Source organism: Eubalaena glacialis, chromosome 4 (assembly GCF_028564815.1).
Source record: "Eubalaena glacialis isolate mEubGla1 chromosome 4, mEubGla1.1.hap2.+ XY, whole genome shotgun sequence".
In the NCBI taxonomy this organism is placed as follows: domain Eukaryota; kingdom Metazoa; phylum Chordata; class Mammalia; order Artiodactyla; family Balaenidae; genus Eubalaena; species Eubalaena glacialis.
Window position 1 is genome coordinate 152,035,166 of NC_083719.1, and position 23,488 is coordinate 152,058,653.

General features: G+C 37.9%; 1 protein-coding gene across 1 annotated transcript in view; it reads left to right on the forward strand.

The window, feature by feature from the left end:
* Window positions 1-362: 362 nt before the first annotated feature.
* The window catches only part of RANBP17 (RAN binding protein 17), a 307,370-nt gene continuing 284,244 nt past the window's right edge, over window positions 363-23,488 (forward strand). Inside the window, exons 1-4 of the mRNA XM_061188467.1 lie at window positions 363-398; window positions 10,171-10,317; window positions 14,736-14,826; window positions 22,738-22,904. Coding sequence (XP_061044450.1) covers window positions 381-398; window positions 10,171-10,317; window positions 14,736-14,826; window positions 22,738-22,904 — 423 coding nt within the window. The 5' untranslated portion in view covers window positions 363-380. The remainder of the gene's footprint in view (window positions 399-10,170; window positions 10,318-14,735; window positions 14,827-22,737; window positions 22,905-23,488) is intronic.

The following is a 23,488-nucleotide window of genomic DNA, read 5'->3' on the forward strand; positions in this document are numbered from 1 at the left end:
AGATGTAAGGTCAGGGGTCATGGCTGACAGTTGGGTGGTGGTGGTTGCCTCAAGGGCCGGAGGTCTTAAGTCACGACTCACCTGTGGCAGTTGAAGCATGAGAACGGGGAGGGGTGGTGAGGGTGGTGGCGGTTGAGAGTCCTGGACCCCGGCCCCGCCCCTCTCGGGCCCGCCCCGCGCGCACCGCCTCCGTCACCCCGTCCCGCCCCGTCAGCCCCGCCCAGTCCGGAGCTTCGAACGCGACGGCAGCTCGGCCGAGGCGACGAGCGAGCTACCGAGTGGCGCAGGGACCCAGCGGGCTGCTGGGGCTTCTGCGGCGCCCGCCTACGCTCCCTCCCCTCGGGCGCTCGGGGCGCCGACTGGCGCCGCCTCCCGGGAAGATGGCGCTGCACTTTCAGGTCAGTGCGCTCTGCGCCGCGGGTTCTCGCTCCGCCGGTCAGCCGCCCCGGGAACCCGGCGGGACGCTGGGGTCTGGAGACTGAGGGCCGAGGCTGGTGGCGGAGGCCGCGGGGTCGCGGGCCGGTGCCTCGGAGCCCCAGCCCCCGTCCCCGGCCAGGGACCCACGCACTGGCTTGGGCTGCACACCCCGGCCCCGGGCCCGGGCAGGCAGAGCTTGGGGTTGACGGGTGGAGGGGCAGGGGCTAGGCTGGAGCTCGCTCCTCGGGGGAGGTGCGGATGCTGAGGACCGGCGGCGTGGGAGCCCGCTCTCCCCGGTGCCGCCGCACGGCGCGCACGGAGGCTTCGGCGGCGCCCTAGCAGGTGGGAGCCCGGCCGGACCAGCCTTCCCGCCGCGTCGTGGGCCGCGGTTCCATCGTCTGCCTCCACACAGTTCGTACGGAGCTCGAGAAGGGGGCCTGGGTCCGCCGATGGAGGGCGCAGCAGTTGGACTTTAATTGGCCAGAGCGGCCAGGGGCTGTGTATATGGGGAGTTGCGAAGGAGGGCTCTGCAGCAGCTTCATTGGAGGAGGAAACGGGGGCAGGACGCGCGCTAGGAGCGCAAGAGATGGTCTGGATGGGACGCGGGCTGGAGGAAGGCTAACGTATTCTCGGGCACTCTAGCATATGCATCCAGTTATTCATACAACAAACATTTATAGAGCCTCCCCCCGCCCCCCACGTGTCTCAAGCACGGTGCAAAGTTCTGGGATAAAGGATTACATCATCTTACCATACTTGCCCTCATGGAATTCACGGATAATTATAGTACATGTGAAAAATGGTATGATAGAATTAATCACAGGATATCATAGGAACATTGAAAAGGGGCAGTCAACCGTGTGTGTGTGTGTGTGTGTGTGTGTGTGTGTGTGTGTGTGTTGGGAAGGAGTGAAGCAGAGCTGCTGTGCTTCTCAGGCAAGCTTTTTTGAGCTTCTCTTCATCCACTAATTTATTGTAGTTCCTACTTTGCTAGGCCCTTAAGATATAGCTCTAGCAAAACTTTATGATTTGTACACTCAGGAAACTTGCAGTCTAGTGGATACTGAAAGAATTGTAGGAGTTGGCCAGGCGAAGAGGAAGGGAAGGGTATAGAGGCAAAACGACAGTGTGAGCCAAGTCAAAGAATTGTGGAAGAACATGGCACACTGCAGGAAGTTCGGTTTGGCTGGAGCTTAAGGTTCATATAAAAGGGAAGGGAGCAGGGAAGCCTGTGGAGGCAGGAGATGACCTTGGAGAGGTAGGCAATCTCATAATATGGTGACAGTGTATCTAAGTGTCCCAACCCTTTGTAGATTTCTTTGGATCCCCTGTGACTACAGTGACTCATTAATTATTGATTCTTCCAAAGGGTCTTTTCTTTTCAACCAGCCACTCTCCTATCAAGTAATTGACAGCTCAGGAGGTAGTAAGCCTGACACATTACCTTTTGACTCCTTGCCATTTCTAAGGGTCTCCAGGTCAAAATAATGTTATTTATTACCACTTTAGTAAATATGCCCTTTGGAAATCTTCACAGGAGGAATTTCACAGGGAGGACTTTGGGATTGTAAATAGGTAAACAGATGTTCGTAATTCAGGTGTAAATCTTGAGGGCAATTAAAAACTGTGGTGGAAGTTTTGGGGATTTCCCTGACGATCCAGTGGTTAAGAATCTGCCTTCCAATGCAGGGGATGCGGGTTTGATCCCTGGTTAGGGAACGAAGATCCCACATGCAACTAAGCCCGTGCACCGCATCAAAGACCCAGCGCAGCCAAAAAAAAAAAAAAAAAACTATGGTGGAAGTTTGGAACGGTTTCAGACTTGGAAAGATGATGCATAATAGTAAATTACCCAGCCTGGAAGATTTCTTCATACTTAGGTAGTGGTGGAAAAATTAGCTGCTAATGCCAAAACTACCTAAATCGGTTTCCTAGGAATGTATTTCACAGCAGTTTTGGGAAGCTTAAAAGTGGAGTTGGACAAATAAAAGACCTGATGATTGGGGGGCCAGAATTAAGCTCTGAACCTTCTCAGTTTGAATTGTTTTCAGCATATGGATCATATTGTTACCCAGTTAACTCAAGGAGCATTTATTACTAATGATTACTGGTACCTAGCATTTTGAATTTTCACATGCTCGTTGTAGATGTTCAGCCCCACAACTAGCTTGAGAGGTGTGCATATACAGTCGGCTTGCTGTATCCCTGAGTTTTGCATCTGTGGATTCAACCAACTGTAGATTGAAAATATTTTAAAAATTCCAGAAAGCTCCAAAAAACTTCCATTTGCACACTGACAACTATTTGCATAGCATTTACATTGAATTTACAATTATTTACATAGCATTTACATTGTATTAGGTATTATAAGTAATCTAGAGATGATTTAAAGTATTTGAGAAGATGTGTAGAGGTTATAGGCAAATACTATGCCATTTTATATAAGGTACATGAACATCTTTGGGTTTTGGTATCTGCACGGTGTCCTGGAGCCAGTCCCCCTACTTATGTGCATATATACATTTTATCCCTGAAGACACTGAGTCTTAGAACAATTGTGACTTGCCCAAGGCTACAGAATTAGAGTAGTCTTAATAACTCATGATTCCACATTCTTTCATACCAATATCTTACTGTCATCTACCCAACAGGGTAGTTAGTGAAAAATTATACCATTTTGATAAGTAAATAAGTGGATTTATGTAAGGGGAAGTTAGGTCACTGCTTCACAATCTTTTTCACATCATGGCATACATAAAAAATGGTAATTGTGTGGTTCATTGACGTAAACTGCTCATAACCAAAAGCCTGACTGCCTGGAGGACAAGGGGATCAATGTCCCTGACATACTATAACCCATTCAAGGCACATGCATTCTGGTTAGGAAGCTGTGGGTTAGGGTACTCTGTCCCAAAGGAAGAAATGGGTCTGGATTATCTGAGAGGAGACAGTCCAGATTAGAGGGTAGGGGACAGAGTGAGGAAAGATATTTCTGGGACCAGGTAGGAGGTAGGCACTTGAGATTTAACAGAAGGACCTTGATGAGAATCAAGAGATAACATTAGGAAAAATTTAGGAGATGCAGTTTGGTCGACCTTTTTAGCTTTCAGGATTATTCCAGAACCTGGGACTATAGTCATGCTTAATAGCCAGCCAGGCTACCTGATACAATCTAGATGTGATTGTGAACTATTATAGTTGAATACGATGGTAACATGATGAGAAAGGGGTTTGGAAAAGATCATCCTGTATGGAGTTGAATGGGAGAAACTATAGACAAAAGACCAATGTGGTGTTTTATAATTAACTGAAGAGATTATTTACAATTTGTGTAGATCTGCTGTGTGCCAGGAGCTGGATTAAGCTTTCTCTCGTCTTTTCTGTTTTAATCTTCACAATTATTTTAGATGGTGGATATTACTACCTGCAGTTTCAAAAGTGAGATTTAGAAAATTTAAGTAATTTGCTTGAGGTCACTTAATAAGTAATTGGACAGATTCCAAAGCTTCCACTCTGATTCCCAAAGAAGCCCCTAAAGAAATCCTGGGCACTGTAGGCCACAGTTGGAAAATACTCTTCTATTGGTCTACTGTCTATGAATATCATGTAGAGGTGTTGAGTCTGAGTCTTTATTTTAAAAGAATTGGTAGGACTTTGTGATAAATTAGGTAGATACCTGGAATTAGCCAAACCGCGAGGTTTGAGGGCACAGTTCGCAAGACTGTTCTCACTTCTGACACCACCTGCATATTTGGGGGGTTCCCAGTACCACTCTCAGGTTTGATAGTTTAACAGAAGAACTCACAGAATTCACTGAAAGCTATCATACATCAGGAAAGTACGCAGATTAAAATTGATTAAAGAAGAGATACATAAGGCAGAATCTGGGAAGGTTCTCAAGCAAAGCTTTTGTTGTCCTCAGGACATGTTAGTCTCCCAGCATATATGTGTGGCAGTAAGCACCAAGTATTGCAAACCAGGGAAGTGCACCTGAGCTTTGAGTTCTGGAGTTTTTATTGGGGCTTCTTTATGTAGTCATTGATTGACTGGTCGGTTGCCACATGATTGAGCTCAGTCTTTAGGTCAGATGATACTGAGCAATCTAAAGTCCCCACCCTAAAACACACGGTTGGTCTTTGGTGTGGCCAGCCACCAATTTACGACTATGGGGTGTGGTCTGCTACACCCCCTCCCCCCCACCCCCGGGCCCTGCCCTGAACAAAAACATTCCTATCATAGACATAGATTACCTCCCAGAATCTGAGGGCAAAGACCAGACTTTTTCTTTGGGCAAGGCCAAACTCTTAACTATACAGGAGGGACTAAGGGGAAGGCAAAGTAAAAGATAACAACATCCAGATTGTAAGTCTAGATTCTGGTCTACACCTCTGAAACCACTGAAAACAAAGGGACACTTGATGTGAGAATCTGTGGGAAATATGTTCAATTCAGTTCCTGACATTTTGGGGCTGTTTTCAACATCTTTCTGGATTTCCAAGAAGAAGAAGTTTGTAGATAAATATAAAGGTGGTGAATAGACAGTTGAAAGTGTGGACTAGGACATCACCTGCAGGTACATGATGACTAAAGTAAAGGGTGGTAAGATGGCAAGGTGCTGAGGAGACAACATGTGCTTGGGGCCCACAGATTTGTATGTGGCTCAGAATTGACCATTTACTCTTATCTTGAGCAACATATGTGTGTGTGTGTGTAGATATATATATGTGTGTATATATATGTATTTGATCTCTCAGCCTTAGTTCTTTTTTTTGTCTGTAAAATGGGTGTGCTAAAAATATGTACTTTACAGGAGTCTACTTTTTAGAATTGGTTTAAAAAATAGAAGATGGAAATACTTTTGTAAACCTATAAAGCACTAAAACAAATATCCAATTCATTGTAGAAGGAGGAGTACTAAGAGGCCCAGAAATAAGCCCTCAGGTATGCTCGGGAAAAGGTAGTAAAGGGAGGAAAAAACAAAGAGTTTATGGAAAATGAGTAACTTCAAGATAAAGACACTTTCTATTAATGGTAGTCAAGAAGCTTAATTCCAGAAGGCAGGAAAGATACAGGGAAGTAATAGAAAGGAGTTTAAATTTAATTGAGCTGGGATTTTTTTGTGGTTCATCGATTTATTGTTTTATTATTAGGGGACATTTTTCCCTAGGACAAAAAACCTTCATTTTTTCCCAGCTTTCTTGAGGTATAATTGACAAATAATAAACTGTACATACTTAAAATGTCCTTTTGGATGAATTTTGACATAAGTATATTAACTGTGAAACCATCTCAGAAAACAAGATAATGACCATATCTATCAGCCTCCCAAAGTTTCCTTATGCTCCTTTGTAATCCCCCCTTGCTGCTTCTCTGTCCTTTTCTCCCACTCTCTCCTCCCCCGCCCCCAGCCTAAAACCACTGATCTGCTTTCTTTTACTATAGAACCATACAATATATACTCTTTTTGTCTTGCTTCTTTTACTAGGCATTTACCTGTTGATGGATACATGATGGGAATTACTGTATAGAAAGAAGTCACATCATTTACTGGTTAATTGTATGTCAAGTGCAAAGTGCAGAAATGAGTCCAGAATAACTTGGAAGATATTTAGACTGTAGGCAGGATTATGTCATTGTCTCCTAGGCTATGGAAGTTGGGTGCTGTCTGTTTATGTTTGATAGTTTATCGATGGGAGTTAGGTGATATCCAATTCTACTTGTTTTACCTGTTATTTATTTATATGGGCTTCTTATGGTGATATGAAGCCATGTAGAAGCTTTATTAATAACTCAAACCCTATTTGTCAACAAGTTGAGAAGGGATCCATTTCTCTGAGGCATTCTTATGTTAACCATATTCTCAGACATCAGTTAATAAAACTAAGATGCAGTTTATCAGTTCACTATGAAAAATAGTCTCTCTTTATAGACAGATTTTCTGGAAAATCAAATGCTAATCAGAAGATTGCTTGGTCACTCAGCAGTCATCACAAGTTTAACTACTTGAAATGTTTAGATAATGCTTTTCCAACAGGGTAAGGATCTTTGTGTATGTATCCTTTTCTCTAAAAAGATTTATCAATAGTATGCCAGGCATTTATTTAATTGTTATCATTACAGTGAAAGAATAACTTAATTTTTTCCACTTTGTTTCAGTCTTTCTTAAGAGAAAGTTCAAACCTTTACCTTTTTATCTTGCACTGCCTTTCAGTGGTTAATAATTTGAAAGACATTTGGGACATTGTTGTAAACAGATACTTTTTAAATACATTTCAGACTTGTTCTCTGTTGGAGTTCACTAAATCAGTATAGCAAAAAAGACAAAATTCCAGAACTTTTTCAGAATCTTTCCAAATAGATTTACTTAGGTACCACTGAATTGATTAATATTAATGTTTGTGTTAGTTTCTTGGGGCTGTTGTGACAAATGACCACAAACCGGGTGGGTTAAAACAACGAAAATTTATTCTTTTTTTTTTTAGAAGCTATTTTAGTTTTATACTTTTATTTTATTTTATTTATTATTATTTTCTTTATTTTTGGGGGCTGCGTCGGGCCTTAGTTGCAGCATGCGGTATCTCATTGCAGCTTGCAGGCTTCTCTCTAGTTGTGGCGTGCAGGTTTTCTCTCTCTAGTTGTGGTGTGCAGGCTCCAGGGTGCGTGGGCTCTGTAGTTGTGGTGCTCGGGCTTAGTTGACCCACAGCCTGTGGGATCTTAGTTCCCCGACCAGGGATCAAACCCGTGTTCCCTGCATTGGAAGGCGGATTCTTTACTACTGGACCACCAGGGAAGTCCCAGAAAATTTATTCTTTTATACTTAATGGAGGCCAGAGTCTGAAATTAATGTGCTGACAGGGTTCGTCTCTTCTTGGAGGCCTTGAGGGAGAAACTGTTCTATGCTTTGTCCCTAGTTTCTGATAGCTGCTTGCAGTCCATGGTCCATTGGCTTGTAGATGCATCACTCCAATCTTTGCCTCCTTTGTATGACCTTTTCTCTTGTGTCTCTGCATCTCAAATGTCCCTCTCTCTTATCAATCATTAGATTTAGAGCCCACCCTAAATCCAGGATGATCTCATCCCTAGATCCTTAATTAAGGATTTGCAAAGACCGTATTTCCAAATAATTCAAAGGTACTGGTGGTTAGGACTTGGATATATCTTTTAGGAGGATACAATTCCACCTATTACAATATTCTTATTAGGTGATACTAATAATAAACAACTAACGTTTATAGTGTGTAATGTGTGCCAGAAGTTATGTGGCCCTAACTCATTTAATCCTCCCAGCTGACCTTTTGTTTTTCAGCAGTTAGGTTTTCTCAGTATTTCTGGCTTCGTTCTTTTTTATACTCAAAAAGTCTGCTTCTTCAGAGACTCGTAGGCCTAGATGAATGCATGACAGCAGGATCAGTTTATCATTAAATTATTCTGGGTATTATCAGCTCTAAAATTTAGCCCTTCAAATTTATTAGATGAAGGAAAAGATTTCTGAGGTTGATCATGAGTCACGAGAGGGAAAAAGGTAACTCTTTTCATTTTTGTGTTTCTTACCCTTGGAGGAAATATGGGAATTCATATGTATTCATGAACCATAAATTTTCTATGCATTTTAATATGATGAACAGTATGTAGTAGCACTCCGAGGGCTTCTTGGGCCAATCTAGGTAGAGGAAATGTTTAAAATGTGGTTCATTTTTGCTGTCCTTTATCCTAATTTATCCTTTTGAAACCTTTCTTTTGTACATTTATTTTCGCTCTAGCAAAAAATTCCCTAGTCTGAGATGTTGGGCTCTGAGCTGGATAGAGAAGTGGAAAATGCCATAAAGAAACTAAGGAGAGAGAAGTAAAAAGAATGAAGGGAGCTAGAGGAGGTTTCATTTCAGTGTTTCTTATGTATTCCTGTTAGGCAAAGGTATATGCATTTGACGGAATGTTTAGACTAGTGTAGCTGTAAGGCTGCCACATAAAAATTCGGGTCAGAAAAGGATAAAAAATAGTATTTCTTTATGAATATCCCATTACCTTCATATGCCCACCTGACGTTGAAATCTGTGCCAGTTTTTTTTTGTCCTCCAAAGAATAATTCTCTAAGTTCAAACTGAAGTAGTTTTAGTAAGATACCTTTAACAAAAATTCTCTGAAGCTGAGAGGAATACTGAACTCATTTAGAATTTTTTCTTTCACATTTTATCCACGTGTCCTGTATCTTCAGATTAGATTATATTTATAAACAGAATGAATTATTCTTTTTTGTTTTTATTTTTAAAATTGGCTTGTTTGTCCTCCCTATATATTTTTAATACAATTTTTAAAGATTACACTTCACTTACAGTTATTATAAAATATTGGCTATATTCCCTGTGTTGTACAACATACCATTGTAGCCTATCTTACACCCAAGAATTTTTACCTCCCACTCCCCCACCCCTATATTACCTCTCTCCACACCACAGGTAACCACTGCTTTGTTCTCTGTATCTGTGAGTCTGTTTCTTTTTTGTTATATTCACTAGTATGTTGTATTTTTTAGATTCCACATATAAGTGATATCATACAGTATTTGTCTTTCTCTGTATGACTTATTTCACTTAGCGTATTGCCCTCCAAGTCCATCCATGTTACTGCAAGTGGCAAAATTTCATTCTTTTTTATGGTTGAGGGATATTCCATTGTATATATATACCACATCTTCTTGATCCATTCATCTGTTGATGGACACTTAGGTTTCTTCCATATCTTGGCAATTGTAAATAATGTTGCTATGAATATTGGGGCACATGTATCTTTTTGAATTAGTGTTTTTGGTGGTTTTTTTTTTTTTTTTTTTGGATATATACCCCGGAGTGGAATTGCTGGGTCATAAGGTAGTTCTCCTTTTAGTTTTTTGAGGAACCTCCATACTGTTTTCCACAGTGGCTGCACCACTTTACATTCCCACCAACAGTGTATGAGAGTTCCCTTTTCTCCACATCCTTGCCAACATTTGTTATTTGTGTTCTTTCTGATGATAGCCAGAATGAATTATTCTTTATATCTGTAAAATATACAGCCTACAAGATGATAGCTAGTTATTACACTGCTATAAGTAACATGGGGTCAAGTCATAGTTCCTGAGAATCATGCCATAGTTCACCTGCAGCACTATGAGTCATTAGTTCTGAAGACCCACATCAGCATACATTTATATCTTTTCTTTTATATAGATGGAACCATTGAAGTTCTTATAATCTGAAAAAGAATGTAAATTGGCATAATGTCTGCAACTTGCACATGATAATTCCCCTTACCCATCTCTTTAGCTTCTTTTGGCAACTCCTCCTGGCTTACCATTCATACTGACCTTTTAATGCCTTGAAATGATTAAGCTCTATTCTGGCCTCTGGTAAATGCTGTTTCTTTGCCTGAACTGCTGTCTAGTCTTTTTCATATGGCTTACCCTTTCAGGTCAGCATAAATGTTACTATATACTTTAGGCCAGCCTTTTTAAACCCCTTGGATTAGACAAGTCCTCCTCTTTCTGTACTCTTACTTTTCCATCACAGAACTATCAATTTAAATAATTTAGAGGTAGGAGATTTGCCTTTTTTTGTTCACCACTGTGACCCCTAGTAAGTAGTTGTAGCTCAATAAGCGTTTATTGATTTGATGAACACACACATGATATTTGCATCCCTTGTTTCCTGTGATTAATGTATTTACCTTATTTTTTTTCACTCAAGTAAAATGTTAATTTTTTTTTTTTTTCTTCTTAAGAGTTTGGCTGAATTGGAAGTATTATGTACTCATCTCTACATAGGGACTGATCTTACACAAAGAATAGAGGCTGAGAAAGCACTCCTGGAACTTATTGACAGCCCAGAATGTCTCAGCAAGTGTCAACTTTTATTAGAACAAGGAACAGTAAGTATCTGATAACAGCAATTAACAATGAAAGATCCGTAGGTATATGTCAGTGTTAATGAATGCATGTAGGTTAGCAATATAGGTTAACTGATAGGTATTACCATATGTCTTTTTACTGTAGTTTATTTCACTGTTAAAGAATTGGAAAGCCTGGAAAGAAAACTTAGGGAAGAGCCCAGGAGGTGAAAATAGGCATGAATCAAAATACATTCTTGATGCCTCTTGGCCCCTTTTTATGTCTTCTACCAGTGGCAAAAGTTATATTTTTAGAAAGTTGGAATTAAAAATCTAGGTGGGAGAGGCAGATTGTAATTAACTTTGAAATGTGAAGGAATGATTCAGAGGAATGCTGATTACTTCTTGCCTGCCTCTCTTCTAGAGATTCATTTGCCTGCCTCTCTTCTAGAGATTCATAGCCATTCATTCAACATCATTTAGCAAGTATTTAAATGTAAAACCAGGCACTGTACTACCTACCTGCTTTATTTACAAGCATTAAAGTAACTCATAGTTTAGTTGGGAAGGCATAGATGTATCACTATAAATAAAGAGCTATGGAATGATATGGTAAGCACTACAGTAGGGAACTGTAGGATCTATAGAGCAGAGGTTGGCAAACTTTTTCTGTAAAGGGCCAGATTGTAAATATTTTAGACTTTGTGGGCCAAGAGGCAAAATCAAGGATGTTTTGTAAATATGCCTATTAGAAGAGAGAAAACAAATTTCCACAAAGTTTTATTTATGAATTTTAAAATATAATAATTGAGTACAGGTTTTTTGTAGTGTAAGTCTACTGATGAAAAGAATGGAATTATTCTTTTGGGGATGACGTTTTGCTTAACTGGGGTTCAGAGTTAGTATTTCCTATCATTAGCATTGATTACAAATGTTCATATGTTAATACTGATCTGTAATGAGATTTTACACATTTCATCTTTGGAAATGTCTCTTCACACAGATAGGTACTACCAAATGTTGATATCAGCTGATGAGCATATGATTTTAGTTAAACATATTCATCACTTAGAAGGCATGTATAGAGTTCTATTAAAACTTCTCTTGATATTTGTCTTTTAGGATGTCATTACATTCTAGATTAATCACTTCCAATTGAAGGTTAGGTGGAGGCTCCTCAATTGCTCAGTTAAATGGATTTTGAAATATGGAAATTTCCTTTGCATTTGCAACAAGGTCTGAAAAAAAGTGCTGCTGGAACATAGTTTGAGCTCAGAAAATATACTCAGCAATAGAGATCTTGCTACTTATTTTAATATTTGACCTGTGGAAAGTATATGAAGCAGCTTGATATTACTTGTGATTCAATCAATGTTAGTTGTGATTAGAGTAACTTTATTGCATTATAAGTTTCACATTAGTACTAAGCACTGTTTGCCTTTTAGACAATTTTGTAACTTTAGGTTGAATTCATTAAGAGACATTATCAAGTTTGAAGCAAAAACTAACTTCAAAAGCTATTTAATGTTCAACAATAGTGGATAAAAATGGTTCTTCTCATTCAGAAAAATTTCCGTCTCAGTCCTGAGCAAGAAAAAATTGCAGTAAAACTTTACCACTGCCAAGCTATTGAACTACTGTGCAGTGGGGCAAGTCAGAATTTTCAGCTTCTATTTCTGACAGAAATTTCCAGAACTGAAGATGAATTCATGAAAGTGAATTGAAGTCCACAGTTTTTTTGTTTTGTTTTTAGATTTTTTTTTTGATGTGGACCATTTTTAAAGTCTTTATTGAATTTGTTACAATATTGTTTCTGTTTTATGTTCTGGTTTTTTGGCCGCAAGGCATGTGGGATCTTAGCTCCCCGACCAGGGATCGAACCCGCACCCCCTGCATTGGAAGGCGAAGTCTTTTTTTTTTTTTTAATTAATTAATTAATTTAGTTTTGGCTGCATTGGGTCTTCGTTGCTGCGCACGGGCTTTCTCTAGTTGCGGCAAGTGGGGATTATTCTTCATTGCGGTGCACAGGCTTCTCATTGCGGTGGCTTCTCTTCTTGCGGAGCATGGGCTCTAGGTGTGCGGGCTTCAGTAGTTGTGGCATGTGGGCTCAGTAGTTGTGGCTCGCGGGCTCTAGAGCACAGGTTCAGTAGTTGTGGTGCACGGGCTTTGTTGATCTGTGGCATGTGGGATCTTCCCAGACCAGGGCTTGAACCCTGTCCCCTGCATTGGCAGGTGGATTCATAACCACTGTACCACCAGGGAAGTCCCTGGAAGGCGAAGTCTTAAGCACTGGACTGCCAGGGAAGTCCCTGAAGTCCACTGTTAACACTACTGATTCATTAACACATGATAGATTCAAATATTTACTACAAAGTACCTACTGATGAATAATAAAATGAATAACCACAGGCTTTAGTCTCTTACATTTTTACAAGCTTTGTAAATTTGTCCACTTAAGTCTTTTCTTTTTACCACCACTTGTGGCACATTTTAGCAACTACTTCAGGTTGTACAGAATTAGTATTTTCTCAACTTCTTTCAAAATATTCTGACCAGTAATTGCGTGCAGATTCTTCATAGAGATTAATTCTTTACTCACTTCAAATTTAGCATTGACTTCTGGAATAAACAGATAGTGTCGGTAACAGTATGAGCAGTACATGTTGGTAACATCTGTAACTCATCAAGAACTAGGGAGAACCTCCAAATCATTCGCCTGGTTTGAAATTGAATTTTGATGTTGCTCTAGTATCTTCAACTATCTGGGCCTTATTCTCACTGAAAGGCTAGTAGTCTGAAGTTTATGTTCTCTGCATGTGTAACTTTGGCTACTGCAATAAAATAATGGTGATTTAATTAACTCTCTGTTGGTAAGTGACTTTCCTTACTTGGCTAACAAATGAGCTATTTCAAAACCTAACTTTGGTTGCAGCCTCACTTTATTTTTTTGTGGAGAAATTTCACTGTTACAGATATTCTGTCTTAAATTTTCTCCTTTTTTCTGACTATTGATTACCTGTGAGTTAGGAATACTGACATGAGTGCTTGGTATGATATGGTCAACATATGTTGTATTCTTTTAGGACAGCTATAGTACAATTGCATAAAAAACACATTGCTTTGCTATCTGATTCAGTAACAAAATGATCCACATTCCACTGTGCCTTAAATTTAGACATTTGAAGTGCCTTTCTATCTTTTCTTGTTTTGACATAACAGATATGCACTGGTAATAATATAAGGTGCGTGTCATGTCATGGTGATACTCATGGCACTCTGTGCTGTGAAGTTAATAAGTACATCACTGCGGTCTATAGTGCACTGAGCAGCAGTAGGAGGCAGTGAGTGCCATATACTGTTTTAACTATTTGACTCTTCTGTCATAGTCTGAAAGCAGACTATGTGCGTGTGGCTGTGTTCTAATAAACTTTATTTATGGACACTGAAATTTGGATTTCATGTACTTTTCACATGTCACAAAATATTATTATTTTGATTTTTTTCCCAACTGTTTAAAATAGTAAAATCCATACATAGCTCATGGGCCTTGTGAAAACAGGCCGGATTTGGTCCACAGGCCTTTTAGTTTGCTGACCTCTGGTCTAGAGAAAAAAAAATAGGACTATCTTTACAAGAGATTGCTAGGGGTAGAGTGAATAACTGAATCAGATTTTGAAGGATTGAGTACGCTATTAAGTTAAGACAGTTGGTGGTCAGAGTGAATACAACCAGCATGGATCTGAAGGAGTGGGGAGGTCAGGGTGGGAAAGGCATTGAAAGGAACTGAAAGAGGGCTGTTGTGGTCAGAGGATAGCAAAGAGTGGAACCAGATGAATTTGAAGAGATAATCAGAGGGCAGAACATGCAGGACTATGTAGACATGGTAAGTGTATTTTATTTGAACTTGCTCATAATCATTTTTTTCCTCTCGACTGCTTGCCGTTTGAAAAGGCTACCTATACCTTCCTCAACTACCCCACCCTTATGAGGGATTTTATGTGAGTGTGTGTGTGTGTGTGTGTATTTTATCCCTTGTAAATCTGCCAGTTTGGAAAACCAGAAAAATTCCCAATATTGCTTAGGAAAAGTTCCTATCATAGTATTTTTTTTTGGCTGCATTGGGTCTTCGTTGTTGCGCGCGGACTTTCTCTAGTTGCGGTGAGCTGGGTGGCTTCTCATGTTGTGGAGCATGGGCTGTAGGTGCGCGGGCTTCAGTAGCGGCGGCACGTGGGCCCTGGAGCGTGCAGGCTTACTAGTTGTGGCTTGCTGGCTCTAGAGCGCAGGCTCAGTAGTTGTGGCACATGGACTTAGTTGCTCCGCGGCATGTGGGATCTTCCCGTACCAGGGATCGAACCCATGTCCCCTGCATTGGCAGGCAGATTCTTAACCACTCCTCCACCAGGGAAGTCCCCTTATCATAGTATTTTGATTAATCTATTAAAATTTATATTTCTTTACAGACATCCTATGCTCAACTCCTTGCAGCAACATGTCTTTCAAAACTTATTAGCCGAGTCAGTCCTTTGCCGATTGAACAAAGAATAGATATCAGTAAGTGGTTTATTATGCTTTTTATCAAACTGCACTTTAAAAATAATTTTTGCTTTTAAATATGCTAAACTGTTAACAGGCATGCAAGTTATTTTATTGTCATTTTTAAAGATGAGTAGTCAAGTCTCCTTTACACATGTAGTGATAAACAACGATGTGTTATACAAAAATGTGTTGTCAGAAAAACATTTGTTTAGTTTGATAATAAATAATAACTAGCATTTTATTGTCTGTACTATTTACTAAGATTTGCACTATCTCATTTTATCTACCAAACTTCTGAGATGGGTACTATTGTTATCCTCATTTTATAAATGAGGAAATTAGATTTGATAGGCTCTATATTGTGCCCAAGATCATCACACATCTAGCAAGAAGTAGAGCTGTGATTCAAACTTACACAATTTTTGGGGAGTCCATGCTCTTAGCGATTATCTTAACTTCATATACAACTAAATGATGGGAAAGAAGTCTACTCTCCAGCATTTATCAGGATCCTATATCAAAATCATATGGGATGCATATAAAATCAAAAGCAGATTCCTACTTATTAGGAAAATATTGTGTATATGGATGAACAGTGCTTGGAACTTAGTGTAGTTGGAAAATTGATTCTATAAAGTACCAATATGCTTTCAGAAGTAAAGTATTTTCAGATTTTAAGTGTGTGAGTTTGTTTTTCATATGGACAAAACTCTTGATAGTTGAGGTATGGGAATTTTTTTGTTATCTTTGTTGATAATAGACTGTTGACTCATTTCTGCTCTCCAGCCTCAAGGTTTACATGATTCATATTTGTGTAACAGAAAAGTTAAAGTGTAGTATTATATATGATGGTTCTTTAAGCTCAGTTTTTGAATGATCAGATCCCACAATGATTTGTCATTTGCCTCATGTGTTTGACTGATATTTCTCTTAAGTACCTAATAACAGAGGGGAACTCCTTCAACTTGATAAAGAACATCTACCAAAAAAAAAACCTACCAGGCTGAAGAAAACCTAGAGGAGAATTTATCCATGTTCTCATGGACTTGGGTGCTTAAGAAAGCAAAAGAGAAGTTTACAGTTTAAAAAATAAGGGTTCAAACATTAATAAACCTGTCATAAAACATTGTGATTTTGTTTGTTTGACTTTTATACACATAAACACACATATTTTAGATAGACTTTATTTTTTTAGAGCACTTTTAGGTTCACAGCAAAATTGAGCAAAAAGTACAGAGAATTCCCATATACCCTCTGGCCCCGCACATGAATACCCTTCCCCAGTATTAGCATACTGCACCAGAGTGGGTACATTTGTAACAGTTGATTAACCTACATTGACACATCATCATCACCCAAAGTCCATAGTTTATATTAGAGTTCGCTCTTGGTGTTGTGCATTCCGTGGGTTTGGATAAATGTATAAATGACACATATCCCCCGTTATAGTATTATACAGAATAGTTTCACTGCCCTAAAAAGCCACTGTGTTCCAACTATTCATCCCTCCCTCCCCTCTAACTCCTGGCGACCACTGATCTTTTTTACTGTTTCCATAGTTTTGCCTTTTCCAGAATGCATGTAGTTGAAATTATACAGTGTGTAGCCTTTTCAGATTGGCTTCTTTTACTTAGTAATATGCATTTAAGGTTCTCCATGTTTTATCATGGCTTGGTAGCTCATTTCTTTTCTTTCTTTTTTTAAAAAAATTTATTTATTTTATTTTTCTCTGCACTGGGTCTTTGTTGCTGCACCTGGGCTTTTCTCTTTTTGCGGCGAGCGGTGGCTACTCTTTGCTGTGGTGCACAGGCTTCTCATCGCGGTGTCTTCTCTTGTTGCGGAGCGCAGGCTCTAGGCACGTGAGCTCTAGAGTGCAGGCTCAGTAGTTGTGGCGCACAGACTTAGTTGTTCGCGGCATGTGGGATCTTCCCGGGCTAGGGCTCGAACCCGTGTCCCCTGCATTGGCAGGCGGATTCTTAACCACTGCGCCACCAGGGAAGCCCGATCATTTCTTTTTAATGCTGACTGATATGCCATTGTCTGGATGTACCACAGTTTATCTGTTCACCTTTTGAAGTACGCCTTCATTGCTTCCAAGTTTTGGCAATTACGAATAAAGCTGCTATAAAGCCGTTTTTTTGTGTGGACATAAGTTCTCATTTGGGTAAATACCAAGGAGAGTGATTGCTGGATTGTATGGTAAGAGTATGTTTAGATTTGTAAGAAATCACCAAACTGCCTTCCAAAGGGGCTGTACCAGTTTTGCATTCCCATCAGCAATGAATGAGAGTTCGTGTTCTTCCACATCCTTGCTAACATTTGGTGTTTTCAGTGTTTTGGATTTTGACCATTCTTATAGGTGTGTAGTAGAATCTTACTGTTTTTAGTTTGCAGTTTCCTAATGACATATGATGTTGAACATCTTTTCATATGCTTATTTGTTGTCTGTATATTTTCTTTAATGAGGTGTCTGTTTAGGTGTTTTGCTTATTTTTAAATCAGGTTGTTTCTTTTCTTATTCTCTGTATATTTTAGTAAATGGTCCTTTATCAGATAGGTCTTTTGCAAAGATTTTCTCCCAGTTTGTGGCTTGTCTTCTCATTCTCTTGGGCAGAAGCTTTTAATTGTAATGAAGTCCACCTTATCAAGTATTTCTTTCATGGATCGTGCCTTCGTTGTTGTTTGTAAAAAGTCATCACCAAACCCAAGGTCATCTAGGTTTTATTCCTGTTGTCTTTTAGGAGTTTTTATAGTTTTGCATTTTATATTTACAGCTGTGATCATTTTGAATTAATTTTTGTGAAGAGTGTAAGTTCTGTGTTTATATTCATTTTTTTGCATGTGAAGGTCCAGTTCTGCCACCATTTGTTGAAAAGACCATCTTTACTCCGTTTTATTACCTTTGCTCCTTTGTCAAAGATCAGTTGACTGTATTTATGGGAGTCTCTTTCTGGGTTCTCTATTCTGTACCATTGATCTATTTGTTCTTTCACCAGTACCACACTGTCTTGATTATTATAGTTTTATAAAAATTAAAGTTAGGTAGTGTCAGACCTCCAACTTTGTCCTTCTCCTTTAGTATTATGTAGGCTATTCTGGGTCTTTTGCCTCTCTATATAAACTTTAGAATCAATTTGTCAATATCCAAAAAAAAAAATAACTTTCTGGGATTTTGATTGGGATTGCATTGAATCTATAGATCAGTTCTGGAAGAACTGACATCTCGACAACATTGAGTCTTCCTATCCATGCACATGGAATATCTCTCCATTTATTTCTTTGATTTTATTCATCAGCTGTGGTTTTTTGTAGATCTTCTTTATGAAGTTGAGGAAGTTCCCCTCTGTTCCTTGTTTGTTGAGAGTTTTTATCATGAATGACTGTTGGATTTTTTGAAATCCTTTTTTTGTATCTATTATGATCATGTGATTTTTCTTCTTTAGCCTATTGATGTGATGGACTACATTAATTGATTTTAAAATGTTGAACAATGCTTGCATACCTGAGATAAATGCCACTTGGTTGTGGTATATAACTTTTTATACATTGTTGGATTTGCTTTGCTTATAATTTGTTGAGGATTTTTGTTTCTATATTGATGAGAGATATTGGCTCAACTACAAGTTTTCTTGTCATGTTTTTGTCTGGTTTTGGTGTTAAGGTAATGCTGGCCTCATAGAATGAGTTAGGAGGAATTCCCTCTCCTTCTTTTTCCTGGAAGAGATTGTAGAGAATTGGTAGAATTTCTTTCTTAAATGTTTGGTAGAATTCATCAGTGAACCCATCTGGGCCTGGTGCTTGCTGTTTTGGAAGGTTATTAATTATTGACTCAATTAATTTAATAGATATGGGCCTATTCAGATTGTCTCTTTCACTTATCTTTTTTAAATGGATACTTAAAAAAAAGACGTAGACTCATTAAAGGAAATTCGGAAAAAAGAGAAAAGTAGAAACCTACTGCACAATTTCAAGCAACAAATGATGTGTTTCCTTTATGAGTTTCTTGGGTTTGACTTACTACTCTTGCTTCTGCAAGTAGATTAGAATGTTATGACATGTCTGACATGTGTCAGTAGAATAATTGGTATGTCAGTTAAAATGGGAAATGTGAAGATTGCCTCAAAGTCACATTGCCTTTATTACATCAACTCCAAAATTCTCATTCTTTCATGATATGGTCCCAGACTACATATTTCATTATTTCCCAACATTAACTCTGTTGCCTGTTCTCTGTGTCCAGTACACTGTTTTCTACCTTTATTAGTATAATTAATGATGGCTTACCATTGCTCATCAATTAAATACCATTTCCTCAGCCTGGCATTCGAGTCCTTTCATGAGCTTGTAATTGATGGATCGTCCCATCCTTGTAGTCTTATATCTCGTTGGTACTAGCCTATTTGTACCAGAAGGTATTTTCCTCATGCCATGTTATTTCTGCCTTGGTGCCTTTTCTTATGTTGTTTCTCTAGCCTGGAATGCTGTCCTTTTAATCTTCTATTCAAATAAAAGTGTAGCTTAAGTTTAATTACCTATATAAATCAATCAATTCTCCTTCCCTTTCTCTGTCCTTCACTCCATCGCTCCCTCCCTCTCTCTTTCCTTCCTTGCTAACTCCCCTTCAGACAGCTTTATTGAGGTATAATTTATATACCATTAAATTAACTTGTTTTAAGTGTACAATTTTTTATTTTAGTAAATTTACAGAGTTGTGTGAACATTTCCATCATCCTTCCCAAAATCCCCATGCTGATTTACAGTTAGTCCTGCTCCCATACCACCAACCTCTAAGATGTTTTCTGCCTGTATAGATGGACCTTCTGTGGATATTTCATATAAATAAAATCTTATCATGTGTAATTTTTTTACATCTGACTTCTTTCACTTAGCAAAATGTTTTTGAGGTTCATCCATGTTGTAGCATGTGTCAATATTTCATTTTTTTAATTATAGAATAATATTCCCTTGTATAGATGTGTGACATTTTGTTATCCATTCACCACCTGATGGACATATGGGTTGTTTTTGCCTTTTGGCCACTGTGAATAATGCTACCATGAACATTGACATACAAGTCTTTGTGTGGATATACGTTTTCATTTCTCTTGAGTAGATACCTAGGAGTGAAATTGCTGGGTCATAGGTAAGTTTATGCTTAACTTTTAAAAAAACTGCCCAACTATGTTTCAAAGTGCCTATACCATTTTGCGTTCTCAGCAGCAATGTGTGAACGTTGCAGTTTCTCCACCTCTTCACCTCATAAGTCTTACCTTGATCTTCTTGTGGTAGTTTCTTTTTGTCTATCTCTCCAAATATTTTATAAGCTAGCTCTCAAGGCATAGATTATAGCTCAAATTTTTGTGTTCACAGCATTTGGAATTGTTTCCATCAAAGCATTTGTAGTTAAATGTTGAGGTATTTACCTTCTCTTCACTTTTTTCCCGAATAACATGCTAGTCTTTGGGACCAAAGTAGAGATTGAGTCTTTCCCCTTTCTTTTATATTCTTTTTGTATGTTTTCTGATAGACTTTGTGGCATATTTTTACTTGACTTCAATTAATCAGCCAAAAATATTTTATATTAAATTAAATAATGTATAATACCTAAAGTTTCAGTCTAATGATAGTAAACTCCAAAAGACTGTCTACAAGTTTGGACTTAGTAGAGTTTTTGAATTACTAATTATTACTAAAATATATGGTTTGACCGCTATTTGAAAGCAGGAAACAAACAAACTGAAACAAAAACAACCTGACTCAGAGTCCCAATTTGGCCACTGTGACAAGTTGTTTCACCTCTTTGACCTTGATATTTTTTTGCCTAGGAAACAGAATAATAGTAATAGTAATATAATAGCAATATCTTCACATTGCTGTGAGAGCTACATAAAGCTTTTTTTCTGGGAAGCACTTTTAATTTCTAACTTGTTTCATAAATGCTAAATATTGTTGTTATCATATGGGCATTTGACCTTCAAAGAGCCTCTAGTGCATAGCTTTCCAAGTTTCTGTTAACTTTTGTTGGGGAATTTTTGCAGCTGTTTATTTCATTCTCCCATGTGTCTTTCTGAACATTTCATTTTCTTCTTGGTATGGCTTTTCCCTATTATCTTGAGCTGGTGATGATGAGATTGCTGTTGTTTTACTTGATTGTTATCATTGGCTCTTGCTTATTAAACTGGAACACTATTATAGGTCATGTAATAAGCATAACGTGAGAATATTTTATGTAAAACATTCAACTAAAGTAACAGAAATACAGTCTGTTAAATTTTTTTGCCTTAGATAATAAACTTATTAGCTAGTATCTTTGCTCAGGGAGTTTGGGAAGGTGTGCTTAAGGTACCTAGCTTAAATGTGAAACTTGGTTTGTCTACTGTTTTGTTGTTTTATTATTTTTGAGATTGCCCTCCCAGTGGTTACCACTACCTACATATAGATTCCTCACATTCCCTCCAGGTTAACATTTTTCAAGATACTAAAAATAAAAATAATAGAAGTAAATAAACCAGATTTTCTTTTATGTTCAGGAGGCAGTGTCATTTTCATAAGTTTTGTTATTGAAATAAAAGATTACATGTAATGAATCTTAAGAGAACCATATTACTTTAATCCATAGCAGAAACCTCTTTCAGATTTATCTTAATGCTAGGAAAATCTGTGCTTTTTAATATTATTTTTATTTGTATAACTGTATTTTTAATGTTAATAAAAATTAAGGTTGAAATGTGCTAGTCGTGAGAACTTTTCTTTTTTATATCAAGGTTCTCATTACAGTTGTCAAGAACAGCTGTTGAACGTGTTCTTGGATTTTGGGATTGTTTCCATTAAAGCTATTTTTAGTTAAATAGTGAAGTATTAATATTTACTTTTTCTTCACTCTTTTCCCAAATGGTATGCTGACCTTCGGGGCCAAAGTAGAAATGGAATCTTTTCCCTTTAAAAAATTTTTTTCTTCTGTTTTTCTGATAGACTTTTGTGGCCCATTTGTTACCTCAGTCACTCCTCCATTGGGAAGCTCATAGCTGAATTTGCTACCCACTTTTAATGACTTGGGTATATTAACTTTATTCCAGGCTTTACTCTTCTGTTCGTACTTTCTTTAACTTATGTACTTATTTTATCACATTATATTATTTGTATTTTTTTCTGCCACTTAAACAGCCATATAGTGTGTAGTCAGTTTTGCTATAACATGACATATGTATTCCTAAAAGTGACTATGCTGTGCAGTGATATGTAGTAAAACCACAGGGCTTATTAGAGAAATGGGATTATGGAAATAAAATTGAAACATTTTGTCAATGACACATTAAAAAAAGGATAGAAATCTAATAAAAGACATAGTAGAGTTTTACACATGTTAAATGGTTAAGAAATACTAAATAGTAGAATAAATACAGCATTTTATGTTGAAGAAGGCCTGAAGTTTGTGGAAGGGGGCCCACTTCAACAAATAACTCACAAATAACTCATTAAGTGTTGAAATTTGTGAGTTACTATGAAGGTAGAAGGAAGGTGATCCGAAATAGGATGGAAATTTTAACACCAAAAGGGATGAGTCTGATAACACATGAGATGAACTGAGATAGCTAGTAGATATATGCATTTTGAGTACGGCTTGGTTCGTTTGGCTTGGTTGCCGTTTTCCTTATTCACCTAGTGTTTCTTTCTAAATGAAATTATGCAAAAATGAAAGTGACATTCGCATTATACTCATATTATCCCCTAATATATCAATTGAATTGGAACAAATTTGCTTTTTCCAAATAACCCTTATAGGAGAACTGACTATATAAATAAGTACATATCTTGGAGAAAGGGATTAACTTTTTGTCAAAGAATGTGTTGTCATCACTACCTATTTTTACATTATTCACTTTAAGTTACTGAAAAGTCCTAATGATCACAATATTTTTTTTACAGGAAACTACATTCTTAATTATGTGGCATCACAACCCAAGCTGGCTCCCTTTGTCATCCAAGCTCTAATTCAAGTCATTGCTAAAATTACTAAATTGGGGTGGTTTGAGGTTCAGAAAGACCAGTTTGTCTTCAGAGAAATTATTGCTGATGTGAAGAAGTTTCTTCAGGTAAGAAGGCATTATTACATTATAAGAACATCAGTAGTTGTTTTTTTGGTTTAGAAAACTGCTTTTCTTAAAGTTGTATGGTTTGTTTTGTGGCTACCAGAACCATATTAATTATGGTTTATTATTTATCCTCTGGAGCCTGTATTTTTTATTGCCAGGAAAAGAGGATCATGTCATATAACTTCCAAACCAGAAGAATGCAAATTATAATGTTTTATAATTTCAAAAATATATGTTGTCATTTCTAACCACGTGTGTCTATGTATTGCATATATGCAAAACATGTATATAATGTTTTTCATGTATTATCTAATTTAATGCTAATTACATCTCTGTGAAGGGAATTACATTTTGTAAATGAGAAGACTGAGGCTTAGAAAAGTTAGGTAATTTGTATAGGATTGCATAGTGATCTAGTAAAGCATAGCACTCGTACTTCAACAGGTTTTCTAACTTAAGATATATATATTTAAAAATTTTTTTACATTATACCACACTGAGTCATACTAAATTCTCAAGAATGTTTTTAACCTAAATGATTAAAGTTATAACATACTCACATTTAACTTACACAAATTCAGGTA